General features: G+C 44.6%; 2 protein-coding genes across 2 annotated transcripts; both read left to right on the top strand.

The window, feature by feature from the left end:
* Positions 1-1,493: 1,493 nt before the first annotated feature.
* On the top strand, positions 1,494-3,877 carry LOC306740745 (beta-1,3-galactosyltransferase 2-like; the record flags this gene model as incomplete). The annotated part of the gene is made up of 2 exons (XM_079222975.1): positions 1,494-1,982; positions 2,127-3,877. 2 exons carry the CDS (start codon positions 1,494-1,496, stop codon positions 2,595-2,597), a joined length of 960 nt encoding a protein of 319 aa, XP_079079101.1. The 3' UTR covers positions 2,598-3,877.
* Positions 3,878-12,729: 8,852 nt separating this feature from the next.
* LOC306740559 (tripartite motif-containing protein 16-like) lies at positions 12,730-14,442 on the top strand. The gene has a single exon (XM_079222750.1). The coding sequence runs from the start codon at positions 12,907-12,909 to the stop codon at positions 13,930-13,932; it is 1,026 nt and encodes a 341-aa protein (XP_079078876.1). The 5' UTR covers positions 12,730-12,906; the 3' UTR covers positions 13,933-14,442.
* Positions 14,443-23,994: the final 9,552 nt, after the last annotated feature.

Below are 23,994 nucleotides of genomic sequence, written 5' to 3'. Positions count from 1 at the left end.
ATCTCTCTCCATACCAACATGGGACCACCGAAGGACAACGGGAAAGATCTCAGTATCAAATAGACTACTTATGACGAGCAGCAAAAGGTCCTTCTGTCATCTGTAGAACAACCTCATCCTTGTAAACATTGTACATGCAATCCCAAAGGTCGTTGTGAATAATGGCTGAAGTTCCCTTAAAATAGGGCTGAGCATTGTAATGGTTCCCTAGTCTCAAAAGGCCGGTGTTTAACGAGCTGCAGACTCATGTCCATCCTTTAAAGTTTTATACCAGTTATAATTCTGCCAAAAATCGACCTGTGTGCTTCAGTCTGATGGTTGTATTGTTCAATGCCACGTCATCCATGTGTTTGTCTTATTTATGAATTATTTGCTTTTGTATGTTTTACATTTCAAATTGTCTCTGACCTCAGGCCTTTCTGACCTCAGGGTTCTATGCTCTGACCTCAGGGTTCTCTGACCTCAGGGTTCCTTTGGGCTCCTGCTCAATGTGCACAAATCCTGGCAAGAATATTGGGACTTAAAGTTACTGTGAGGAACTTTTAAGTGTTATACAACTTTCTCAAACTAATACAATTCTGCTCAGCCGACTGCTTCACACTCAAGGCCAGTAGCTAGCGGGACGGGTTCCTCAGCTGGTTTGCCAACGGGCAATAAACCAGAGGAGAAGAGGAGAAGGACGACAGGAAGAAGAAGACAAACAAAGCGTGTTTCATAGGAGTAGCATTTATTGTTCCAGAATTGAATATAAAAATAAAATGATCATGGAGGGAATATTAGTTTACAATGCTGGAATCATGTTAGCACTACAGTGGATAGAGGAGACAAGAGCAATGAGGGAATCATTGGTTCAGACTCCAGTTCATCATTAGCCTGCTTACAGAACAGCCACCAGACATCCTTATGTAAATACAACAAACATCATACAGAACTAAAATGATGGGTCTGAAGTGTTGCTATAGGTACCAGCACATGTTGCTGTCAAAGGGAATGGAATGGCAGAAAAAGATATAAAAGAAATATCTGCACAAATGTTGCAGTCAACTTCAGTAAATCAGAAACCAAAAGTATTATTTAATATGAACATATATTTATATATATGTGTGTGAATATATTCTTATTTGAAGGCTTTATATATTTTGTATATTGCTCTCTTCTTATTATTCATCATCATCAATTATTATTTTCAGGAGTATTATTATTGTTGTTTTAATTTAATGTACTTTTCCTGGAATATTTCCCATAGATAAGTAATATTCCGGCGTCGGACAAAAATATTTATGAAATCCTCCGAACAGGTGAGCAGCACACCGTGTGGACCAATCACATTGCTGGGTTCGGACACGCCCCTCCCCCCGCCAGTGAGGTTGGGCCGGATCTCCTTTTCCTGGTCCTGCCGCCCTGCACCCACACACACGCGGCGTGACTTCCCGGTTTCTTTGGGCTCGTGTCGGTGTGGCCCGACCCCAGAGTGAGCGCGAGCCGTCGGGGCGATGAGGAAGACTCGTCTCTGGAGGTCAGTGACGTTACTCTTCGTCACGGCCGCGCTCGCGCTGTCTGCGCACTTCGTCCTGAGCAGAGCGAGGCCAAAGCCGGATCCCATTCCCGCGGAGGAATACCGCCTCATCGCGCCTGACACGTACGAGTACGTCCTCAACCAGCCCGCTGCGTGCGGGGGCGGAGCCAGAGCCCCCTTCCTGGTCTTCATGGTCCCAGTGGCCCCTCTGGAGGCCGCGGCGAGGGAGGCCGTCCGGACCACGTGGGGCGCTCCGGGTCAGGACACCCTCACCCTGTTCTACGTGGGCCTCCCCGAGGGGGGGCGGGGCTCGCGCGCGCAGGCCGCGCTGGAGGAGGAGAGCAGGGCGCGCGCAGACATCATCCAGGTGAGCTTCCAGGACAGTTACCAGAACCTGACGATCAAGACCATGATGATGATGAGCTGGCTGGCGACCCACTGCCCCAACGCCTCCTACGCCATGAAGGTGATGCCCTTTGTCGTTTCACTTATTCAAGAAGTTGTTCTTTCTGGATTCTTGTTGTTCTGAGTTTGTCCTCATGGTTGAATGCACTTATAGTGAGTCTCTTTGGATGAAAGCGTCCGCTAAATGAAATGTGATGTGATGAAGGTGGACGCCGACTCCTTCGTGAACGTCTCCTACCTCCTGGGAAGACTCAGGAGCCGCTCCCCCGGGCGAGGCTTCATCACGGGGTCTGTGATCAGCGACGGCCGGCCGAGGAGGGAGAGCCACAGCAAGTGGCGCGTGTCGGAGGATCTGTACCCGGAGGACCGCTTCCCGCCGTACGTGTCCGGGGCCGGGTACGTCTTCTCCGCCGACCTGGCCCCCAGGATCTCCTGGGCGTCCCGGTTCGTGAGGGCGATCCCCCTGGAGGACGTCTACGTGGGGCTGTGTCTGCGGGTGCTGGGCGTCCGGCCGGTGTACTCCCTCGGCCCGCCGACCTTCAGGAACCTGTTCCAGGTCCGACGGCTGGAGTACGACCGGTGCACCTTCGCCCATCTGGCCCTCGCCAACGGGTTCAAGCCCGCCCAGCTGCTGCACATGTGGCAGGACTTCTCCAAGGGCCACAGCAGCTGCTGACGGCGACCATGACGCACTGGCTGCCTCACAGTTATTAAAGCAATTATGACACAAATATTATATATATATGAATGCTGTAAAGGACGGGAAGCCATACGACACTCACACTGTTCGTTATCAGGGAGTTAACACACATTTACAGGGCTGTAAAAGAATGTTCTGAATCAATGAGTCAAACATTGGTCGTTCATCAGATAGTTCTCAGCCATCCTGGACTTCTTCAAATGCTCACATGTTTCCTTTGTGCTCGTCAGACAAAGAAGAGCAGCAGCTGGAGACCTGCAGATGCACTTCCTGTTGGTTCCACAGGTCCAGGTTCACCCAGATGCTAAAGAATGTGGCTCTTAAATAGTTAGCGGACCCACAGACCAGAACTTGATTCACATCTTTTTAAATATATTTACTTCTAGCATTTAAAAAAAGATGAATAAGTCAGAAATTAGAATTAGAGCGACGATGAGCTGACTAAAACTAAACTGTTCATACTGTTGTCTATGAATATAATCATGATGGTCGTTTTCTTCTGCTGTCGCTGGACTAATCGATCAGGTGTTCAGCTCTAATTGATCATGAAGGAGCTGTTAGAGTGCAGAGCTTGCAGTTTACACCAAAGACTTAAAAAACGTCCATATTGCTGTAATTACCCGAACCTTAAATGACATGGAGCCATATGACCCTTCAAACACTGTGTGTGTGTGTGTCTATACATATATATGTGTGTGTATGTATATGTATGAAGTATGAGAGAGAGCTTCACAGGATGTTGCTTTTATAATGCGACCTGCAGCCTATCAGTGCCCAGGTTGCTGCTGTGCTTCTTTATTTACTGTCTTCTGACTGTCTTCTATATTTATGTAGTTGCACGTGACGGCCAGCTGGTGGCAGTGTGTGCCAGCAGGTGATGGAAATGGACTTTGATTTAGTGCCTGGTGCAGATAGACTCTATGACCTTTATACAGGGGCAATTGTGAAGATGAGAATTTAAAAACAAAAATCCCCCAGAAGAACATTTAATTATGCATTTAGTTCATTTTTTCTCTTTTCAGTTCCAACAGTTTGATCACTGAAGCAACTTTAGTTTTTTACTGCATATTAATGAGAACATATGTTCTTGTTTGTCAGCATTCATATTTATTTCATGTATGTGAGTTTTCTTCGTGCTGCTAATGATGTGTTATTATTTTTATTGCTGCTGCTACTTTTGGTGTCACTTTTAGTTTTTCATGCTGGAATAAATGCTGTTCCTTCTAGAAAAATAAAAGTCTGGGGTAAATATTGAACACACTGTTTTGTTGATATCATGTGTTAACAACCGGGTGTGTCTAAGTCCTGGAGGTGTTGATGGGCCGGGCTGAAGTCCTGGTGCCGTGTGGGGAGCTGCATGAAGACGTGTTGTCCGTGGGGCCCTTGAAGGGGACACATGCATGGTGGCTGGTTGCTGCAACGCTTTTGGTGTGAACGCAGCATCAGTCTGTGTCGTGCTCGTCCACAAAGGAAAGTAGCTCCACAGAGTTCCCTTCTTTGTGACTCTTTACGTTGGTCGTGTCCCTGAAGGAGAGCTCCTGTTTACCCAAAACGATGACACACTCTATCAGTATTTCCCTGTTCTTCTTAACTTTTTCTGCGCTGATGGTGGACACCGGTGCGACGGCGCATATCATCACTGACCTAGCGAAGTTCAAGAACTTCGATGACCGATTCCAGTCCGAGACGCACTGCGTGGAGCTGGTCGATGGCACAAGCTGCACCGGGGTCGCGGAGCGCAGAGGAGACGCTGAGGTGTGTCTGATCGACAGCAGGGGGCGGCACCTCAGTGCCACACTGAAGCAGGCGCTGTACATCCCCTCGTATCCCCAAGACATCTTCTCCGTGAGAGCTGCAACTTATAGTGGGGCAACGGTGATCTTCAAGGAAGGAGAAGACGTCTTGCAGTATAGAGACGGTACGCCTTCCTCATTCATGAGCATAACCGACTGTTCTATTTGCCTACTGTGTCAGTAAACAATGACTGTGATGATCAATGTATGAGCTGTCATGATATTCAGACGTGCCACGAGGTTTTGGGACACTGTAATTTTGATGATGTCATGAAGTTGGAGAATGTTGTGGATGGAATGTCAATCAGGGGTAAAGCATCCAAATCCATGATGTGAAGTGTGTACTCAGGGCAAGTTCACTCAGAACAGAAACAGGAAGCCTGATGTGAGGGCCAAATCAGCCTTAGAGCTGGTTCACACTGACTTGGCAGGCCCCATTGACCCAGAGTCCAAGGAAGGGTATAGGTATGCACTTTCCTTTACTGAGGACTATTCGAGTGCAGTGTTTGTGTACTGTCTAAAGCACAAGAGTGACACTGTAGAAGCCACAGAGGTTTCTAGCTGACACAGCCCCATATGGGAAAGTGAAGTGTATCAGGTCTGACAATGGTGCAGAGTTCACAGGGAAGGGTTACCAAGCTCTACTGCGTAGGAATAGAATCAGACATGAAACATCAGCACCATACTCACCACACCAGAATGGCACTGCTGAGCGTAACTGGAGAACCCTTTTTGACATGGCTAGATGTATGCTCTTGGAGAGCCAGTTAGCCAAGGAGCTATGGCCGTATGCGGTCCAGACAGCAGCAGTGGTGGGGAATAGATGTTTCAACAACCGCACCAGAGAGACACCTTACTTTATGCTGACAGGAAGGAGACCTAATGTCTCCAGGATGCAGAAGTTTGGTACTGTGTGTTACGCCTACAGGCAGGACAGGAAGAAGCTAGAGTCAAGGTCTGACAAAGGCATCTTCGTTGGTTATGACAAGAACAGTCCAGCCTACATGGTCTACTACCCTGACAGCAGGAAGGTGATGAAGCACAGACTGGTGAGGTTCATGTCCTGTGTTGAGGGCCAGCAGACTGATGACATGTCCGACGATGACAGTGGTGTGCAGTCTAACACAACCAGACCTGACCCTGACAAACCCGAGCAGAACGACATCCCAGAGGCTCTGACCACCTTACCTGAGGGCAAGAAAGCAGTGGGGGGTAGATGGGTGTATACTCTCAAAACCAATGTTGAGGGATCTGACAAGTACAAGGCCCGCTATGTAGCCAAGGGATGCAGTCAACAAATGGGTGTAGATTATGGAGAAACATTTTCTCCTACTTCCGACCTGACTAGTGTGAGAGTGTTGATGCAGAAAGCTGCCCAGGAGGATCTGATCCTACATCAGATGGATGTTAAAACCGCCTACCTACATGCACCAATTGATTGTGAGATTTACATGGAACAGCCAGAGGGTTATGATGTAAAATATCAGACAAATAAGAAGATGGTATGTAGACTAGAGAAGTCACTGTATGGGCTTAAACAATCAGGTCGAAACTGGAACAGAATGTTGCATGACTATCTATGTGAAAACATGTTTGTACAGAATCCAGCCGATCACTGTGTTTATGAGAGAGAAACGGAACATGACAAGGTGATCATACTGATCTGGGTTGATGACCTGGTTATTGCAGCCAGTGATGAGAGGGCTTTAAAAGCAGTGAAAGAGATGCTTACTGTGAAGTTCCAGATGAAAGATTTGGGCAGACTGAAGAATTTTCTTGGTATCACTTTTGACCAGTGTAATGGATGTGTGACCATGTCACAGCAGAGCTATGTTGACAAGCTTCTTGACAGGTTTGATATGCAGGATTGTAAACCTAGGTCAACACCTTGGGAACCAAAGTTGCATTACACTGATGAGAAGCTAGGTGACCCCAGAAAATACAGAGGGGCAGTGGGTAGCCTAATCTACCTAACCTCATGCACCAGACCTGATCTGAGTTTTGTTGTGCGCAAACTGTCACAGCATATAAAAAGGCGAAGTATGAAGAAAAGAACCACATGGAAACACACCTATTTCATACACGGACAGAAGAGCAGTGGACAACTCTTAAGCATGTACTGAAATATTTGAAGGGCACAAATGACAAAATGTTGTGTTACAGAAAATGTGATGAGCTGAGGTTGTTTGCTTACAGTGATGCAGATTGGGCAGGTGATGCAACTGACAGACGCAGTACAACTGTGGCAACTGCTGACATGTTATCAAGAGCATACTTTGGCTGCTGTATTATTTGTTTGTGTGCTACTTGAAGGAGGACTGCTTTTAGGTTGGCTTGTGATGGAACAGATTTCACTCCCAGACGATCCAGCAGATCTAATAACTCATCCTGGCCATCACTATCAAGGTCTCCCTTTAAGGCAGCGGTGATGAGCTCTCTCTCACACTGACTCAGGTACAGCATCAAAGATTCAAACAGTGAATCAATAGACACAGCATGCTCTCCAAATATCAGTGCTGTGGTAAATGCTGGGGCAAGGCGCAACGGAAAGTATCCCTGATCCAGAAATCCCTTGGCCAATATTCTTCCCACAGCTTTCCACTCTTCCTCCTGCCATTTTGGTGACAGGGATGGCACCCTCATTTTCGCCCCCTCTGCTGCAGAATCCAAAAATTCGGTCCAAAAAGCAGCGTCGGCATCTCTGGACACACCATCTGCATCTGCACCCCTTTCATTAATAAAAGCAAACTTTAAAGGGTACTTCAAAATCAACTCATCTTTGAACTGACAAATCATTTCCTCTAAGAGATTTACTCTGTGAAGTTTAAGACTCACATAATGTTGGTCAAAGCCTGCATCAAAATTTGAGTTGTTATCAGCATGTTGGTCACCATCATGGTCCGCTGACACAGGGGTGGATGTGGAGGGGGCACCGTTGATGACTTCCTCGACTGGAGTGAAAACTGGGACAGCATCATCCAGCTGAATCTCTGAGGATGGGTCATTATGTTCACTACCACCGGAAGGGACAGCATAGTCAACACAACCTCCTAAGACAGGAGTGGATGTGGACAGGGCAACACTGAAGACTTCATTTGTTGGTGTGAAGACTGGAACAGTGACATTCAGTTGGACCTCTGAGAGTTGGTCACAGTGTGTACTTGAATGGACAGCATGGTGAATATCATCTGCTAAGAAAGGAGAGCTTGTAGTAAAGGCAACACTGATACTATCCTCCGTAGAAAAGAAAAGTGGAACAGTGTCATCCCACTGGCTTGCAGAGGATACACCTACAAGGCCACCAATGATCACCTCTGAATTATCAGACTCAGAGGTGAGATCAACAACATTTGAGTCTTTAACTGTACCAGATTGTTCTATTTGTGGTTCATTCAGTCTGGCTGGCTTTTCTTGGTGCTCATCACAATTGGTCTGTCTCTGCTGCTCTACTATAGTGACACCACACTTGTCCCTTTTCCTGTCCACTTCTGTGTCAGATGAGTCTACGAAGCAAGTTGTACTTAGGTAGAACCGTAAAATCCCAAATTTTGACACTGTGTACAACTCACCAACCGTACTGCTCTCATCAAGTTGTGATTCCCCCACAGGCCCATCAGCCAGCCACAAACTATCAGCCCACCCTCACCCAGTCCATCAGGGGCTCACGCCTCTCTATCACCGCCCTCCCCAGTGACGACCCTCACTATTCTGGAGAGGGACGTCAACAGACTGTTTAAGAAACAAAACCCCCGCAAAGCAGCGGGCCCGGACTAAGTCTCCCCCTCCACCCTGAAGCACTGCTCTGATCAGCTGTCTCCGGTGTTCACAGGGATCTTCAACACCTCCCTGGAGACAAGTCACGTTCCAGCCTGCTTCAAGGCCTCCACCATCATCCCCGTCCCCAAGAAACCCAGGATCAGAGGACTCAATGACTACCCCGGCAGGGCCCGTCGCCCTGACCTCTGTGGTCATGAAGTCCTTTGAGCGCCTGGTCCTGTCCCACCTCCAAACCCTGACAGACCTACTCCTGGACCCTATGCAGTTCACCTACAGGGCCAACAGGTCTGTAGACGATGTAGTCAACATGGCCCTCCACCACATCCTCCAGCATCTGGACTCCCCAGGAACCTACGTCAGGATCCTGTTCGTGGACTTCAGCTCTGCCTTCAACACCATCATCCCGTCTCTGCTGCAGGACAAGCTCTCCCAGCTACACGTGCCCGACTCCACCTGCAGGTGGATCACAGACTTCCTGACTGACAGGAAGCAGCGCGTGAAGCTGGGGAAACACGTCTCAGGCTCTCGGACCATCAGCACCGGTTCCCTCCAAGGCTGCGTTCTTTCCCCGCTGCTCTTCTCCCTGTACACCAACAGCTGCACCTCTTCACCAGTCCGTCAAGCTCCTGAAGGTCGGGGATGACACCACCCTCATCGGACTCATCGCTGGTGGGGACGAGTCTGCCTACAGGTGGGAGACTGACCACCTGGTGACCTGGTGCAGCCAGAACAACCTGGAGCTCAACGCTATGAAGACAGTGGAGATGGTTGTGGACTTCAGAAAGAATGCAGCCCCACCCTCCCCTCTCACCCTGTGTGACTCCCCCGTCGACGCTGTGGAGTCCTTCCGCTTCCTGGGCGCCATCATTTCCCAGGACCTCAAGTGGGAGCTGAACATCAGCTCCATCACAAAGAAGGCCCAGCAGAGGCAGCTGAGGAAATTCAACCTGCCAAAGAAAATGATGGTGCAGTTCTACACTGCCATCGTAGAGTCCATCCTCTGCTCCTCCATCACCGTCTGGCACGCTGCAGCCACTGCCAAGGACAAGGCCAGCCTGCAGCGCATCATCTGCTCTGCTGAGAGGGTGATTGGCTGCAATTTGCCGTCCCTCCAGGTCCTGTCCACTTCCAGGTCACTGAAGCGGGCAAGAAAGATCGCAGCTGACCCCTCTCACCCTGGACACAACCTGTCCGTGTCCCTCCCCTCTGGCAGGAGGCTGAGGTCCATCAGGACTAAGACCTCACGCCACACTAACAGTTTCTTCCCGTCGGCAGTCAATAGAGCCCGGGTACCCCACTGACTGACTATCACAGGACTATTCTCGGACCATTCTTTCGGACCATTTGTTTTTATTTGACTCTATCACAGGACTATTCTCGGACCATTCTTTCGGACCATTTATTTTTATTCTGTATTCCTTTCTCTCCTCTTACCGGTCACTCCACTGCACAATTCATATTTAAACACTTATGCCACATACACTTAACTTTAACTTAAACTTAAACACACACGTCACTTTAACATACACTTACATTAATGTTATCTGTTGTCTGAGCACTTTATCTTTATCTGATTTAGACATCATTGCACTGTTGCTGTCGTTGATTGTTGTTTGTCTCGTCTAATGTCTAATGTCTAATGTATGCACCTTCCGCCTAACCAAATTCCTCGTTTGTGCAAACACTCCTGGCAATAAACGGTTTCTGATTCTGTTTCTGATTTCTGATTCTGATTCCTTAAAGTCATAAATATCGTGTAGGAAGTCTTCCCATTTTCCTTTTGTCGATTCACCACCTGGAAAAAACAGTTCTTTGGCATGTGACAAAATGTCTGCTTTGGTTGAATTCTTGGATACCTCAAGTGTTCTGGTGCCACCACCAGAACGCTTCCTCATTTGTTTTCCCTCATGGATCCACCCTAACTCAATTTCTTTTTAACTCTTAACAGCATTTTTAGAACGACCACGGCTTGGTTCTTTTGCTCTCTTTGTAGGCCAGGATTCCTATCCAGACTCCTCATCTTGACTTGCTATTGCTGTCCTTAGTTTCTTTCGAAGTTTTTCAAGAAGGGACATCCTTGAACTATTGTCTTTTTTGTTTTTCTTTGTCCAGACAGTATCACCTCAGAGCAATCCTGTCCCCATAAATTGGTATATAGCGTGCAAGGTAGGCATCTTCTATTTCTCTGATAAGCGATGAGTCAATCTGTGAAGAAACATTAAAAAATATAAGCTAACTTTAAATGAACTGCCAGATAATTTGTACCTAAGTATCAGTATACTGCTATATACTAGGGCTGAACAATTCATTGAAATTTAATTGAAACCGTAATATGAACCTCTGCAATTCTCTTAGTATCGTAGAGTAAACATTGTGATTCTGCAGTGATGTCCTGGCCAACATCATCCTCTCCTCCCCTTTCCTCCTACACCTCCTCCTCTCCTCCTACACATCCTCATATGCTTCTTAACCTCCTCCCTTCCTCCTCCTCTCCATCTTGACTTCCTCCTACACCTCCTCCTCTGCTTCCTAACCTCACCCCTCCTCCTCTGCTTGTCTCCTCCTCCTGTCTTTCTCTACCTCTTCCTCTCCTCCTCCTCTCCTGTTTCAGGTCAGAGATGGCCTGATCTAAAATCATATTTGACATATATGACAGTTTACAGGGATCTGTTTGGTACAGATCCCTGTAAACTCGCATCAGAACCATACATATACTTTAATAATACATATTTCAATTTAAATTGGAATGATGTAGTGTACAAATTATCTTCCCCTCTAATTTTACAAATCATATTACATTTGGAATATATCAGTCAAAATATTTACAATTAGATATATTTTTGTTTAAATTGTGCAGCCCTATTACATACCAAATAACTGCAATCATGACTTTTCCACACTTCAACATTGTCATTACACAACTTTTACCAGCAATACATATTTAGCCACAGTAAGACACAATTAAATTGTAAAACTACACAGTCCTGGATTATTAAGTTTTTCATTGTGTCCTAGGAACTTGTTAATGGCTAATAACGTTAATAACGCTCATATCTGGGTTCTTGCCATGAAAAGTGGAATTAACCTTACCCTACCTTGTTGCATTCGGTCAATGTTTTCCTCTGCAACACCTCGCTTTCGAAGAAAATCCCATAAACAATTATCATGCGACGTTTGCTCGGCCATTTCCTCGGTTTCCTGGAAATACATATGTTTTGTTGCTTCGTCAACAATCGTCAGTCTCCTTGTTAGCTACGCTACCTTTATGCTAGCATAACAACAATAACAACAACTCAATCATGCATGTCAGCCATGTTAGCTTTTCTGTTGCCACGGTAACGACGTCATATGGCAAAATGTAACAAAGCCACAGTCGTAAACAAACGTTGTAAATAAAGTTGTGTATTTACTCATAGACCTTTCCTCTTCGTGGATGTGCAGTTCGTGGTTCTGAGTGAATCAGGATGTCGTAATTACGAGATCAGGATGTCGTAATTACGAGAAAAGATCTCGTAATTACGAGATCAGGATGTCGTAATTACGAGAAAAGGGGTCTATTTTTTTTTATCCAGTGAATGCAATGCGCTTCAGTTTGATGTGTTGTATAAATACGATTTTGTATTATCAACCACACAAGATATGTTTTAAGATCAAACATGAGACGAATAGTCAACAATCCAGCGTTAAGTATTACAACTTAGGGCTGGGCGGTATGGCCAAAAATTCATATCACGGTATTTTGTAAGATTCTGGCGGTTTCACGGTATTTTTTTCCGAGTAAACATATTAATTGATTGACGCTGAAAAGGATCGCAGGCCAACAACAGCTGTTCCCCGCGTTGTTCACTGCTGGCCTCTCCAACTGGCCTGCAAGGGTGAACAGTGTCTTCCAGTCTGTCTCTTACTGTTTTGTTCACTTGCATTCCCCTGGGTCCTAAGTCCCTCCAAGTTCAGCTTCTTATCACCATCGTCTACTCTATGCAACGTAAATTTATAACAAATACCACACAGTAATCAGCGTTGCATATGTGTCTAATCAAAAAGCAACAACATTTTTTCCCCATTTAAATTACTTTTTATTTTTTACACAAATGAATGAGACAATAGTTTGATTAAAAGAATAACATGACCAAAGCCTGAGAAGACAAGAAACGTTAGAACTAAAATCCTCAAATGTCTTAAACATGGAGCAGGTTTTAACCGAGTCTCCGTCTGTAAAGAGGGAACAAGGTTCACATTCACAGCACCGCTCCTCTTCCTGGAATGAGGCCCAGCTTGATAAGCCCTCCCTCTTCCTCCTGCTCTCAAACAGCCGCTGCACTCTGTCCTCTTCCCTCCCCTTCAGATCTACAGTTTTACAGATGGGTGTAACCAACATGGTGGTGAAGCGGTAGAGCTGACGCGCCCCGTTCACTGAACATCACATGTTGTTCAGATCAAGTCAAAGCAGAGTCGCTTCTCAGGAAGTGAAACTCAGACAGTCGTTGCTACTGAGAGGTGAAATGGCGGAGGAAGGAGTTTAGCTGGATCAGGAAAGCTTCTCTTGTTCCATCTGTCTGGATCTACTGAGGGATCCTGTGACTACTCCCTGTGGACACAGCTACTGCATGAACTGTATTAAAGCCCACTGGGACCAAGAGGATGGTTAGAAACTCCACAGCTGCCCTCAGTGTAGGCAGACCTTCACACCGAGGCCTGTCCTGCTGAAACACACCATGCTGGCAGATTTAGTGGAGCAGCTGAAGAAGATTGGGAGGAGACTGAAAGCCTTCATGTCCTGTCTGATGTGTCTGGCTTCTTTCTGTGAGAAACACCTCGAGCCTCATTATGAAGCGGCTCCATTAAAGAAGCACAAGCTGGTGGAGCCCTCCAACAAGCTCCAGGAGAACATCTGCTCTCGTCATAATGAGGTGATGAAGGTCTTCTGCCGTACTGATCAGCAGTGTATCTGTTATCTCTGCTCAATGGAGGAACATAAAGGCCACGACACAGTCTCAGCTGCAGCAGAAAGGACCGAGAGGCAGAGAGAGCTGGAGGGGAGTCGACTAAACATCCAGCAGAGAATCCAGGACAGAGAGGAAGACGTGAAGCTGCTTCATCAGGAGGTGGAGGCTGTCAATCTCTCTGCTGATAAAACAGTGGAGGACAGCGAAGTGGATGTTTTACTGCCACAAGCAGAGCCCAAGACCAGAGCTGGGTTCTTAAGGTATTCACGTGAAATCACTCTGGATCCAAACACAGCAGACACACTGCTGTTATTATCTGATGGGAACAGAAAAGCAACAGTAATGAAGGAACATCAGTCTTATTCTAGTCACACAGACAGGTTCACTCATTGTTGTCAGGTCCTGAGTAGAGAGAGTCTGACTGGACGTTGTTACTGGGAGGTGGAGTGGAGAGGAAATGTAGTTATTGTATCAGTTGCATACAAGAATATCATCAGAACAGGGCGCAGTGGTGAATGTCTGTTTGGATACAATGACAAATCTTGGGCGTTACGTTGTGACAAAAACAGTTTTACATTGTTTCACAACGATGTCCGCACTCCCGTCTCTGGTCCTCCGTCCTCCAGAGTAGGAGTGTACCTGGATCACAGAGCAGGTGTTCTGTCCTTCTACAGCGTCTCTGAAACCATGACTCTCCTCTACAGAGTCCAGACCACATTCACTCAGCCTCTCTATGCTGGACTTTGGTTGTATTTTTCCCCTGGAGACACTGCTGAGTTCTGTAAACTCAAATAGACAGAAGAAGTGATTTAAGGGACAGAGGGTTAAATTCTGTGTTTATGTTTTTAAACTAATTTTGTTTCCATCATTGTTCTTGAGAGCAGATTGTTCTTCACCTGTCAATCAAACATTGTGGGCGGTACTTTGAGGTTTTGTCATTATTGTTGTGTAGATGTTTGAGTCTAGGTGGCGCTCCTTCCTGTGTCTGTTTAGTCATGGAGGCTCTCACTGCTCATGAAGCTCTTTGTTTACCTCAACTCATATTTCTCTGCAGGAAAATGTAAACTTCTCTGAGCTCTAAATGTTTGATGAATATTGTTATTGATGTTGTTGTTGTTGTGTCTCTTCCTCTGCATGGTCTTAAAGAGAGAAAGCACCAGAGCTTCTTTATCCTAGAGGTTGTGTTCTCACTACTTTCTGTTAAGTATTCTGTCTTTACATTTGTGTTCATTCATTTGTGAGAATAAATGTTGTCTGATTCAACATATAAATGATGTACTATGTTGTATTATATAATAAAGTATAATGATCATCATCAAGGAGTAAATCATTCATTCTTCTCTTTTACATAACTGAGATTGTGGTCAAACTAATTGAATGACTTTAATAGTAGTCATTACATTTACAAAAAGTCTTTAATAAATTAATGACAAATTATTTGCATGTGAAAACATACATGGCAAACAATTGTCCAGATTCTGAAATAATTAAATATAAGTATAATCCTGATGGATTATATTATTATCAAAGGCTTGTTTGTTTCTGTATTTGTGCCCATCCCTTTTCTTTTTTAGGACAGTGTAAGAAAGCCGTGACTGAAGTCACCCGTCATCTTCCTGACACTAGTGTTGTTTTTGTTAAAGCCTAATACACCTCTTCAGCCCCTGCACTGAAATGCACACCACACCCTTACACATCGTTTATAAAGAAAAATGAATGCTTCTGAATTTGAACATTTAGACAAGCGTCAGTGTCAAAAAAAAATTGTGGTCTTATGAAACACAAGCAGTCAAGTGTAAACTCCCACAGAGTTTCTCCATGAGCTCCATTAAGCCACATCAGCAGTACTGACCCTTGTCCCTTAGCCAATCATTGTCTCAACAAACAAGGAAGGAAACAAAAAGACAACCCAACACGTAACAAATGAGGAACATATGATCCTTTCTATAAAATGCCTCCACTACTTTCACTCACAGTACATATATTATACATATTGAAATACTGGTGAAGACGTGATACTGCTGCTGGATCACCAATTAAGGCTTTGTAGGTAAGGAGAAGGATTTTAAATATGATTCTCGATCTTACAGGAAGCCAGTGGAGAGCAGCTAGTACAGGAGTAATGTGATCTCTCTTCCGCGTCCTCGTTAGTACACGAGCTGCAGCATTCTGGATCAGTTGGAGAAATCCAAGGGATTTACCAGAGCAGCCTGATAAGACGGAGTTACAGTAATCCAGTCTTGAGGTAACAAATGCGTGGATCAATGTTTCTGCATCGCGTTGAGACAGGATGTGCCGGATCTTTGAGATGTTCCGTAGGTGAAAAAAGGCAGTCCTTGAGATCTGTTTCACGTGAGAGCCAAAGGACAGGTCCTGGTCAAAAATAACTCTGAGATTCCTTACGGTGGTGGTAGATGCCAGAGCGATGCCATCAAGAGAAACCATATCATCAGATACTTGATTTCTGAGGTGTTCTGGTCCGAGTAAAATAACTTCAGTCTTGTCCAAGTTCAGCAGCAAGAAGTTGCAGGTCATCCAGGTTTTGATGTCTTTAAGACACGCTTGAAGTTTGGCGACCTGGTGGGTTTCATCTGGCTTGATCGACAGATATAGTTGAGTATCATCGGCATAACAGTGAAAGTTTATGGCGTTTTTTTCTGATAATATTGCCTAAAGGAAGCATATATAAGGTGAATAAAATTGGTCCAAGCACAGAACCCTGTGGAACTCCATGGCGAACGGCAGTGGTAACCGAGGCCTCATCGTTTACAAATACAAACTGAGATCGATCTGATAAATACGACTTAAACCAGCTTAGTGCTGTACCTTTAATACCAATCAACTGGTCTAGTCTCTGTAATAAGATGTCATGGTCAATGGTGTCAAACGCTGCACTAAGGTCTAACAAGACCAGTACAGAGACAAGTCCCCTATCTGATGCAACTAGAAGGTCATTAGTAATTGTCACTAGTGCTGTCTCTGTGCTATGATGTTTTCTGACTGAAACTTCTCAAATAAACTATTGTTATGTAAAAAGTCACACAACTGGTTTGCAACTACCTTCTCCAGTATCTTAGAGAGGAAGGGAAGGTTAGAGATAGGTCTGTAGTTAGCCAACACATCTGGATCCAGAGTGGGCTTCTTAAGAAGAGGTTTAATTACAGCTACTTTAAAAGACTGTGGTACATGACCAGTTAGTAAAGACCCATTGATAATATCTAGTAGAGAGGCACTAACTAAAGGTAAAACTTCCTTAAACAGCTTAGTCGGATCAGGGTCCAGGAGACAGGTAGACGATTTAGAAGTAGAAACCATTGAAGACAGTTGGTCGAGGTTGATGGTAAAAAATCCATCCAGACACATAGCAGGGCCCACAGCCTCCTCCATGGCCATCCCACCTGAGGATGGACCGGCAGTAGTCGAGGGCAGGAGATTACCGATCCTGTCTCTAATAGCCAGAATCTTACCATTGAAGAAGTTCATGAAGTCATTACTACTGAGGTCTATAGGAATACACGGATCCACCGAGCTATGACTCTCAGCCAGCCTGGCCACAGTGCTAAAGAGAAACCTAGGGTTGCTCTTGTTTTTCTCTATTAGTGATGAGTAGTAGGCTCCTCTGGCATTACGGAGGGCCTTCTTATATGTTCTCAGACTATCCCGCCAAACCAACGGGACTCCTCCAGACCGTTGGAATGCCATATGCCCTCAAGCTTCCGTGATGCTTGCTTCAACATGCGGGTCTGAGGGTTGTACCATGCAGCGAGCCTCCTTTGCTTAATGATCCTCTTTTTTAGAGGGGCTATCGAGTCCAGTGTCACTCTCAATGAGCCAGTAGCATCATCGACGAGCTGATCAATCTGGGAGGGAGTAAAGTTAGCACAGGAGTCCTCTGTTATATTGAGACATGGTAATGAATCAAATACAGAAGGAATCGCTTCCTTAAATCTAGCAACAGCACCGTCAGTTAGACATCTGGTGTAAAAACTCTTGCCTAACGCTGTACAATCCGGTAGTATAAACTCAAAAGTTATAAGGCAATGGTCTGATAAAAGAGGATTCTGTGGAAACACTACTAAATGCTCCACTTCAATGCCATATGTAAGAACGAGTGAAAACAGTGAGTCGGTTCCTGTACTCTCTGACAGAAGCCAATCGAATCCAACAATGAGCGAAATGCAACACTAAGGCTATCATTTCTGACATCCACATGAATATTAAAATCCCCTACAATCATAACCTTATCAGTCTTAAGGACCAAACTTGACAAAAACTCAGAAAATTCTGAAATAAATTCTGAGTACGTACCTGGTGCTCGATATACCACAATAAACATAATGGGCTGTACTGTTTTCCAGGTTGGATGTGAAAGACTAAGAACAAGGCTTTCAAATGAGTTGCAGTTCAATCCAGGTTTAGGACCCATTAACAGACCCGAATCAAAAATGGCAGCTACTCCACCTCCTCGGCCGGTTCCTCGAGGAATGTGCATATCAACATGACTTGGAGGAGTAGATTCATTTAGGCTGACATATTCCTCATGTCTCAGCCAGGTTTCAGTAAGACACAACACACCAATATCATTATCTGATATTAATTCATTTACTAATACAGCTTTTGAAGACAAAGATCTAATATTTAGGAGTCCACACTTAACTCTCCTATCATGTTGCACTTTTGCAATAGTGGTGTTAACCTTTATGAGGTTATTTTCTATAACTCCTCTTTTGATTACTTTTAATTTAATTAATTTAAGGGGCCGTGGGACAGACACAGTCTCTATAGAGTTAAAGGTGGGCATCTGCCCTAAAGAAAATGCAGGGAATGCAGAGAAGGGTGTAAGACTACAACTCTGCTTCTGCTTCCTGGTCTGTCATGCACGAGGTCGACCAATAAACTTGGTCATATTTGCAGAAAGGAGATCCGCTCCATCCGAAGTGGGATGGATGCCGTCACCCCTAATCAGACCTGGGTTTCCCCGGAAAGACCGCCAGTTATCTACGAAGCCCACATTGTTTGCTGGACACCACCGTGACAACCAGCGGTGGAAAGTTGACATGCGGCTATACATCTCATCAGTCACCGTGTTTGGGAGCGGGCCAGAGAAAACTACGGAGTCCGCCATTGTTTTGGCGTAAGCACACACCGACTCGACGTTGATTTTAGTTACCTCCGACTGGCGAAGTCGGGAGTCATTAATGCCGACGTGTATTACAATCTTACTGTATTTACGTTTGTTTTTAGCCAACAGGACTCAACATCGCCCGCTGGTTTCGCGATCTTCACGTTTCTAACAATTGAGCTCCCGACAACCAAAGTTTGTTTCTCAGTGCCGCTGAGTGGCGAGAGGTTAGAAACGGGAAGAGGCTGGCGGTGTCCAGAGGACTGCTTAGATCCCGGCTTCTGCCGCCCTCGTACAATCACCCAGCGTCCTGGCTGCTCGGGGGCTACCGGGGAACAGTTAACGTTATCAGAAACTAGTTGCTTTTATAACACCAATTACAGTGAGTCACGATACAAGGCGATGAACAGCGGCTGTCAAAACATCAAAGTGTGGAATCACTACACCGAATGTGAAAAAAATAAAAGAAATACACGTATGCAATGACTAAATATTGTGTAAAACTTTTTTTTTTTAATATTTTTTTTTACTTTCTATTTCACTTATTTAAACACACTATACAGAAGTGTGTCTCTGTGCATCACACTGGACTGGACTGCTGTTAGACCACACGCTCTACATGAAGCCCAGGCTCCAGGATGTTCTCCGGGTGGGACATGAAGAAGTGCGTCTCCAGGACACCGCAGACTTATTTTCTTTTACCAAGTCATTCGTACTTGTGCCAAAAGAACTCAGCCGCGTTTAGGCCACTTTCCTCCAATATTGTTATATAATAATAAGAAATTAAAATCCAAAGTCTACAATACAAAGAACAGCAATTGGAGGAAATGTGGAAACAGAACTTAAAAAAAAGAGGACAAAGGAAGCCCGTTTTCAACACTAAAAAAAGGAAGTAAAAAAGCCAGCATCACTGAAGCGCATGTGCACTTACTATCTCATAATTATGACCTTTGAATTATGACCTTTTGATCTCATAATGTTGACTTTATTGTCTCATGATTATGACTTTTTTTTATATACATATATATGTATATATATATATATATATATATATATATATATATATATATATATATATATATATATATATATATATATATACATATATATGTATGCATCTTGTTTAAAAAAAAGAAGAGTTTCCTTCTTCCAGGAACCATGGAATATAGCTATATTACGCCACACACACACACACACACACACACACGCACGCACACACACACACACACACACACACACACACACACACACACACACACACACACACACACACACACACACACACACACACACACACACACACATCTTTAATACAAATTGCATCTTTATCCCGAGTAGGATGCACGTTAGTACTTAAACGTATTATTCACCATCATGGGATTTAGTTATCAGTCATTTCAAGTCAACATGAACATTATGTGTTTTATTTATAGTGAAACCAACCATGTAAGAAAAACCCACGGACTCAAAATGTTATTTATCTTTCAAAATAAAAGGAGATACCGTGGTCTCAGTACAGGCCCTAAACTAAAGGTTGTAGGTTGTGTATGTCTCATTAAAAATGCCCCATAAAAAAAAAAGAAAGAGTACCTATGGTTCCATATGTGCTTTTGACTGGGGACCCTAATAACGTGATGTTGTTGTTTTTAAACAAAACACTAACTAAAAAAAGAAAACAATAATATGAAGTCATTCGGAACAAATTGAATGACAAAGTTGTGAAACATCGGAATATTAAAATAAATAAATAAAGCACGATGTTAGATATGAGAAAAGTCTGCCGGGACCTCAGGTTGGTGGAATTAAAATAATGTACAATGAAATACTGGATCATTTCTACCTCTTAAGGTCCAAAGTCCGGCAGATTTAATACGGCCCGCAGCTCCGGTCTGATAATGTGTTATTTATGGCCAGCTCAGCTCTGTCAGAATAAATAAATCATAAAATGTTAAAGATGTAATTCCTCCTTTCACCACACGGCGGCAGCACCATTCTAATGTTATCTGGCTCTGCATCCGTGCTGCCAACCCTTCTGATTCATTTCTGCCATGGCGATGAAAAAAGAAGAGAAAAGTTGACAGTGAGGGCCGCTGCTTTCTGGAGCGGTGGGAATTACAACACTTCTTCAATGAAAATCGAGGCAATTGTGTTTGTCTAATTTGTAAAGAGACGGTTGCCTTGTTTACGGATTTCAACGTAAAGAGACACGACGAGTCTAAACATACGACACGCTAACAGGGAGTGAGCGCGCTGAAAAAGTGAAGCAACTCCAAGCTGCTCTGGCATCGATTCTTCTCGTGGGCGTCAAAGGAAAACATCACCAAAGCTACAAAGTGTCCATGATAATAGCTAAACATGACAAACCTTTTACTGAAGGTGCGTTTATCAAAAACTGTGTCATGGAAATGGTGGACAACATTTGCCCCGAGAAGAAGCAAGAATTCATGAATGTTTGCATGGCACGCAACACCGTGGCACGGAGAGTTGAGGACACATCGTCAGATATTCAGGGCCAACTGGGGGACGGGGCTTTTGATTATTTCAGCCTGCGATGAAAGCACCGATGCATTTGACACTGCACAACTACTTCTTTTTTTTAAGATTTTTTTCTCAAAGAGGAAATTGAACATTTTTTTAGGTGAGAACGGACAACCAATGGTAGAACTGTCCGATCCTGTATGGCTGGCAAACCTGGCTCCTTTGGTTAACATAACGAAGCATCTGAATGCACTGAATGTTAATCTTCAAGGAAAAGATGCAGTGGTGATTCAGCTATACACTCACATCAAGGCCTTTCCAACTAACTGCAACTTTTCCAAAGACACTTGTCCCAAAAGGAGCCCTGCACTTCCCAGCTTTGAACGAGGTCATTGACAGTTTCCCGCAGAACAACATCGGTGCGCAAATGAAGAGTTATGCAACAGCTATCGCATCTCTTTCTGTGGAATTTAACAAACGCTTTCGGGACTTTGCAGTCATTGAAAAGGACATGTTGCTTTTCTCTTCTCCCTTTGGACCCTGATGATGCTCCTCCACAGCTGCAGCTGGAGCTCATTGAACTGAAATTCACTGGATAAGTTGGCCACTCCCACCGGACAAAAAAGGCAGCTCCCTTCCTCATTGATGAAGGAGCGATATTAGTTATATTAGTTTTATAGGGAGAGAGTTCTTCCAGATCGCCAAGATCCGTTCTTACATCAGGATGACTTCCTGTACGAGTGCTATCGATTCTGTCGACAAGGGATCATTTATTCACGAGACCTCCTCGAGCCGTACATTGAACACCACACGGCGCAGCCAAGCATCGACTGGATCACAGACTGTATGCAGACTGGATCACAGACTGTATGCAGACTGGATCACAGACTGTATGCAGACTGTATGCAGACTGGATCACAGACTGTATGCAGACTGGATCACAGACTGTCTCACAGACCTGATCACAGCCTTGAGCTTTTTTGGGAGTGGTACATGTTTGTACAGTGTCTGCGATGCGGAGAACATCAGGAAAGCCACTGCATGCCGTGCTGTTCGTAACATCTATTTAGCGCTTCAGAAACTTATGGATGTGTTAAAAGCATTCATGATTATATGTCAGTGTCATTAGTACACCATACATATCATTATTGTAGAACATGATTAAGGTGGACTCATGATAAGATTACAGAGAATCACACACAATTTATTTACACTGCTTCAATTGATTGAATTTCTGATTATGAATAATACATACAAACTGATCCGCCCATACACATATTCAAACTCCTATTATATGGTACACATACATGTATATACACAAATGTAGTACATGATACATATGCGCATACAGTACATATATCCTCCTAAGTATATATTGTTTTGTATACTACTGCCAGCAGGCACATTTAAATAAATATAATCTGATTGATTTGGGTGTTGAGACACTTAAAATGAGCTGATGCATTTTCCTAACTGACACATTTAACGTGTCTGATATTTTGCGATGCTCATGTCTCTCAGCGGGGGAGGCGTTATTCTGCATTCACAGCCAACGCGTTGTGAATATTCGCAACGCGTTGTCTGTGAATGCAGCATTAGACTTTGCCATAATTATGGACTTGACTTCCTCATATGCGTTCATGATCATCTCCTACTCCTCAGTGGAGAAAAAAAGGCTCTTCCTCTGAGTTTATTTGCCATTGTAGCATTTGAAGATCATGGAATCTGTGTTCAGCTCCTCCCCCTTTTGAAGAGGAGCGTGCACACGCAATTATCCAGATGACTGACGTCTGGTTCGAATTAACAAAACTGTTTGAGGGTGGATCAGCCTTTGAGGAACCGACATAGCTTGACGTCTATCATCTCTGTAATTTAAGATGGATAATAGGACATTTGATCGACTTTGTTGAACCAGGTACGAGGAATAGGGCCCAGGTCTCTTTACTGAAATCTAGATCTTAGTATCACTCTTCTCATTAGTGTCAGCAAGTTATCTGTTCCTTGATCAATCTGAAATTGAATGTTTTGAACGGGAACATATGTAACTATTAACAGTGAAAAACCTGCAGATGTGACACAAACTATTGCTTTTCTGAAAAGATGTTGTAAAAGACAAGGGCAGAATTCACTTGTTTTAAAGTGATTCCCTTTTAATGATAACAGACCACTTTGCATTACTTATAACTCCTGTTTAAAATGTTCATGAGGCAACGTTATTTAACTCATAGAAATGTAAGGTATTCTATACAGTTTGTTCATTGTTATCTGACTGAATGAAAGGCAGAATTGGTTACATTATATTATAGTTGGTTACATTGTCATTTGAAAAATGAAGGTAATTGTGACAGTGGAAATTGTTTTATAGGAGTGTGTGTTGTCATGTAACCTTTGTGGTTAAAAAAATGTCAGAAGGAACTATTGGCCCCCGGGCATCTTTACTTTATCAAGTTTGGCCCTCTTTGCAAAAAGTTTGGACGCCGCTGTCATAAGGCAACATCCTTCACCTGAAAGCAGCACGACGCTCCATCCAGCTCAGCCGGGCCAACCAGAGAGACCGCTCTCCATACGGTCCACATGAAGCTCATCATGAAGCTCATGGTGACGTCTGTCGCTATCATAAACCAATACATCCTCTGTCATCAACGCAAACCAGGTGATAACATCAATAACATCAATAACATCAATAACATCACATCCGGTCACCGCTGCTCTCTCTCCCTCTCTCTCCCTCCCTCCTTCTCTCTCTCCCACCTCTTCTCTCTCTCCCCCTCTCTCCCTCTCCCTCCCTCTGTCTCTCTCTCCCTTCTCCCTCTCTCTCCCCCCACTCCTTCTATCCCCCACTCTCTCTCTCCCTCCTTCTCCCTCTCTTTCTCCCTCCCACTCTCTCTCTCCCTCCTTCTCCCTCTCTCTCTCCCCCCACTCCTTCTCTCTCTCCCTCTCTATCCCTCTCTCCCTCCCTCTCTCTCTCCCTCGTTCTTTCTCTCTCTCTCTCCCCCTTTCTCTCTCTCTCTCTCCCTCCCACTCTCCCTCCTTCTCCCTCTCCCCCTCTCTCCCTCCATCCCTCTGTCTCTCTCTCCCTTCTCCCTCTCTCTCCCCCCACTCCTTCTATCCCTCCCTCTCTCTCTCCCTCCTTCTCCCTCTCTTTCTCCCTCCCACTCTCTCTCTCCCTCCTTCTCCCTCTCTCTCTCCCCCCACTCCTTCTCTCTCTCCCTCTCTATCCCTCTCTTCCTCCCACTCCTTCTCCCTCCCTTTCTCCC

The sequence above is a fragment of the Taurulus bubalis genome (genome assembly GCF_910589615.1).
Source record: "Taurulus bubalis genome assembly, chromosome: 8".
Lineage (NCBI taxonomy): Eukaryota > Metazoa > Chordata > Actinopteri > Perciformes > Cottidae > Taurulus > Taurulus bubalis.
This window is presented reverse-complemented; position numbering and strand designations above follow the sequence as displayed.

Coding starts and splice junctions, on each gene's coding strand:
- LOC306740559 (XM_079222750.1), top strand. CDS start 12,907: ATGCTGGCAGATTTAGTGGAGCAGCTGAAGAAGATTGGGAGGAGACTG.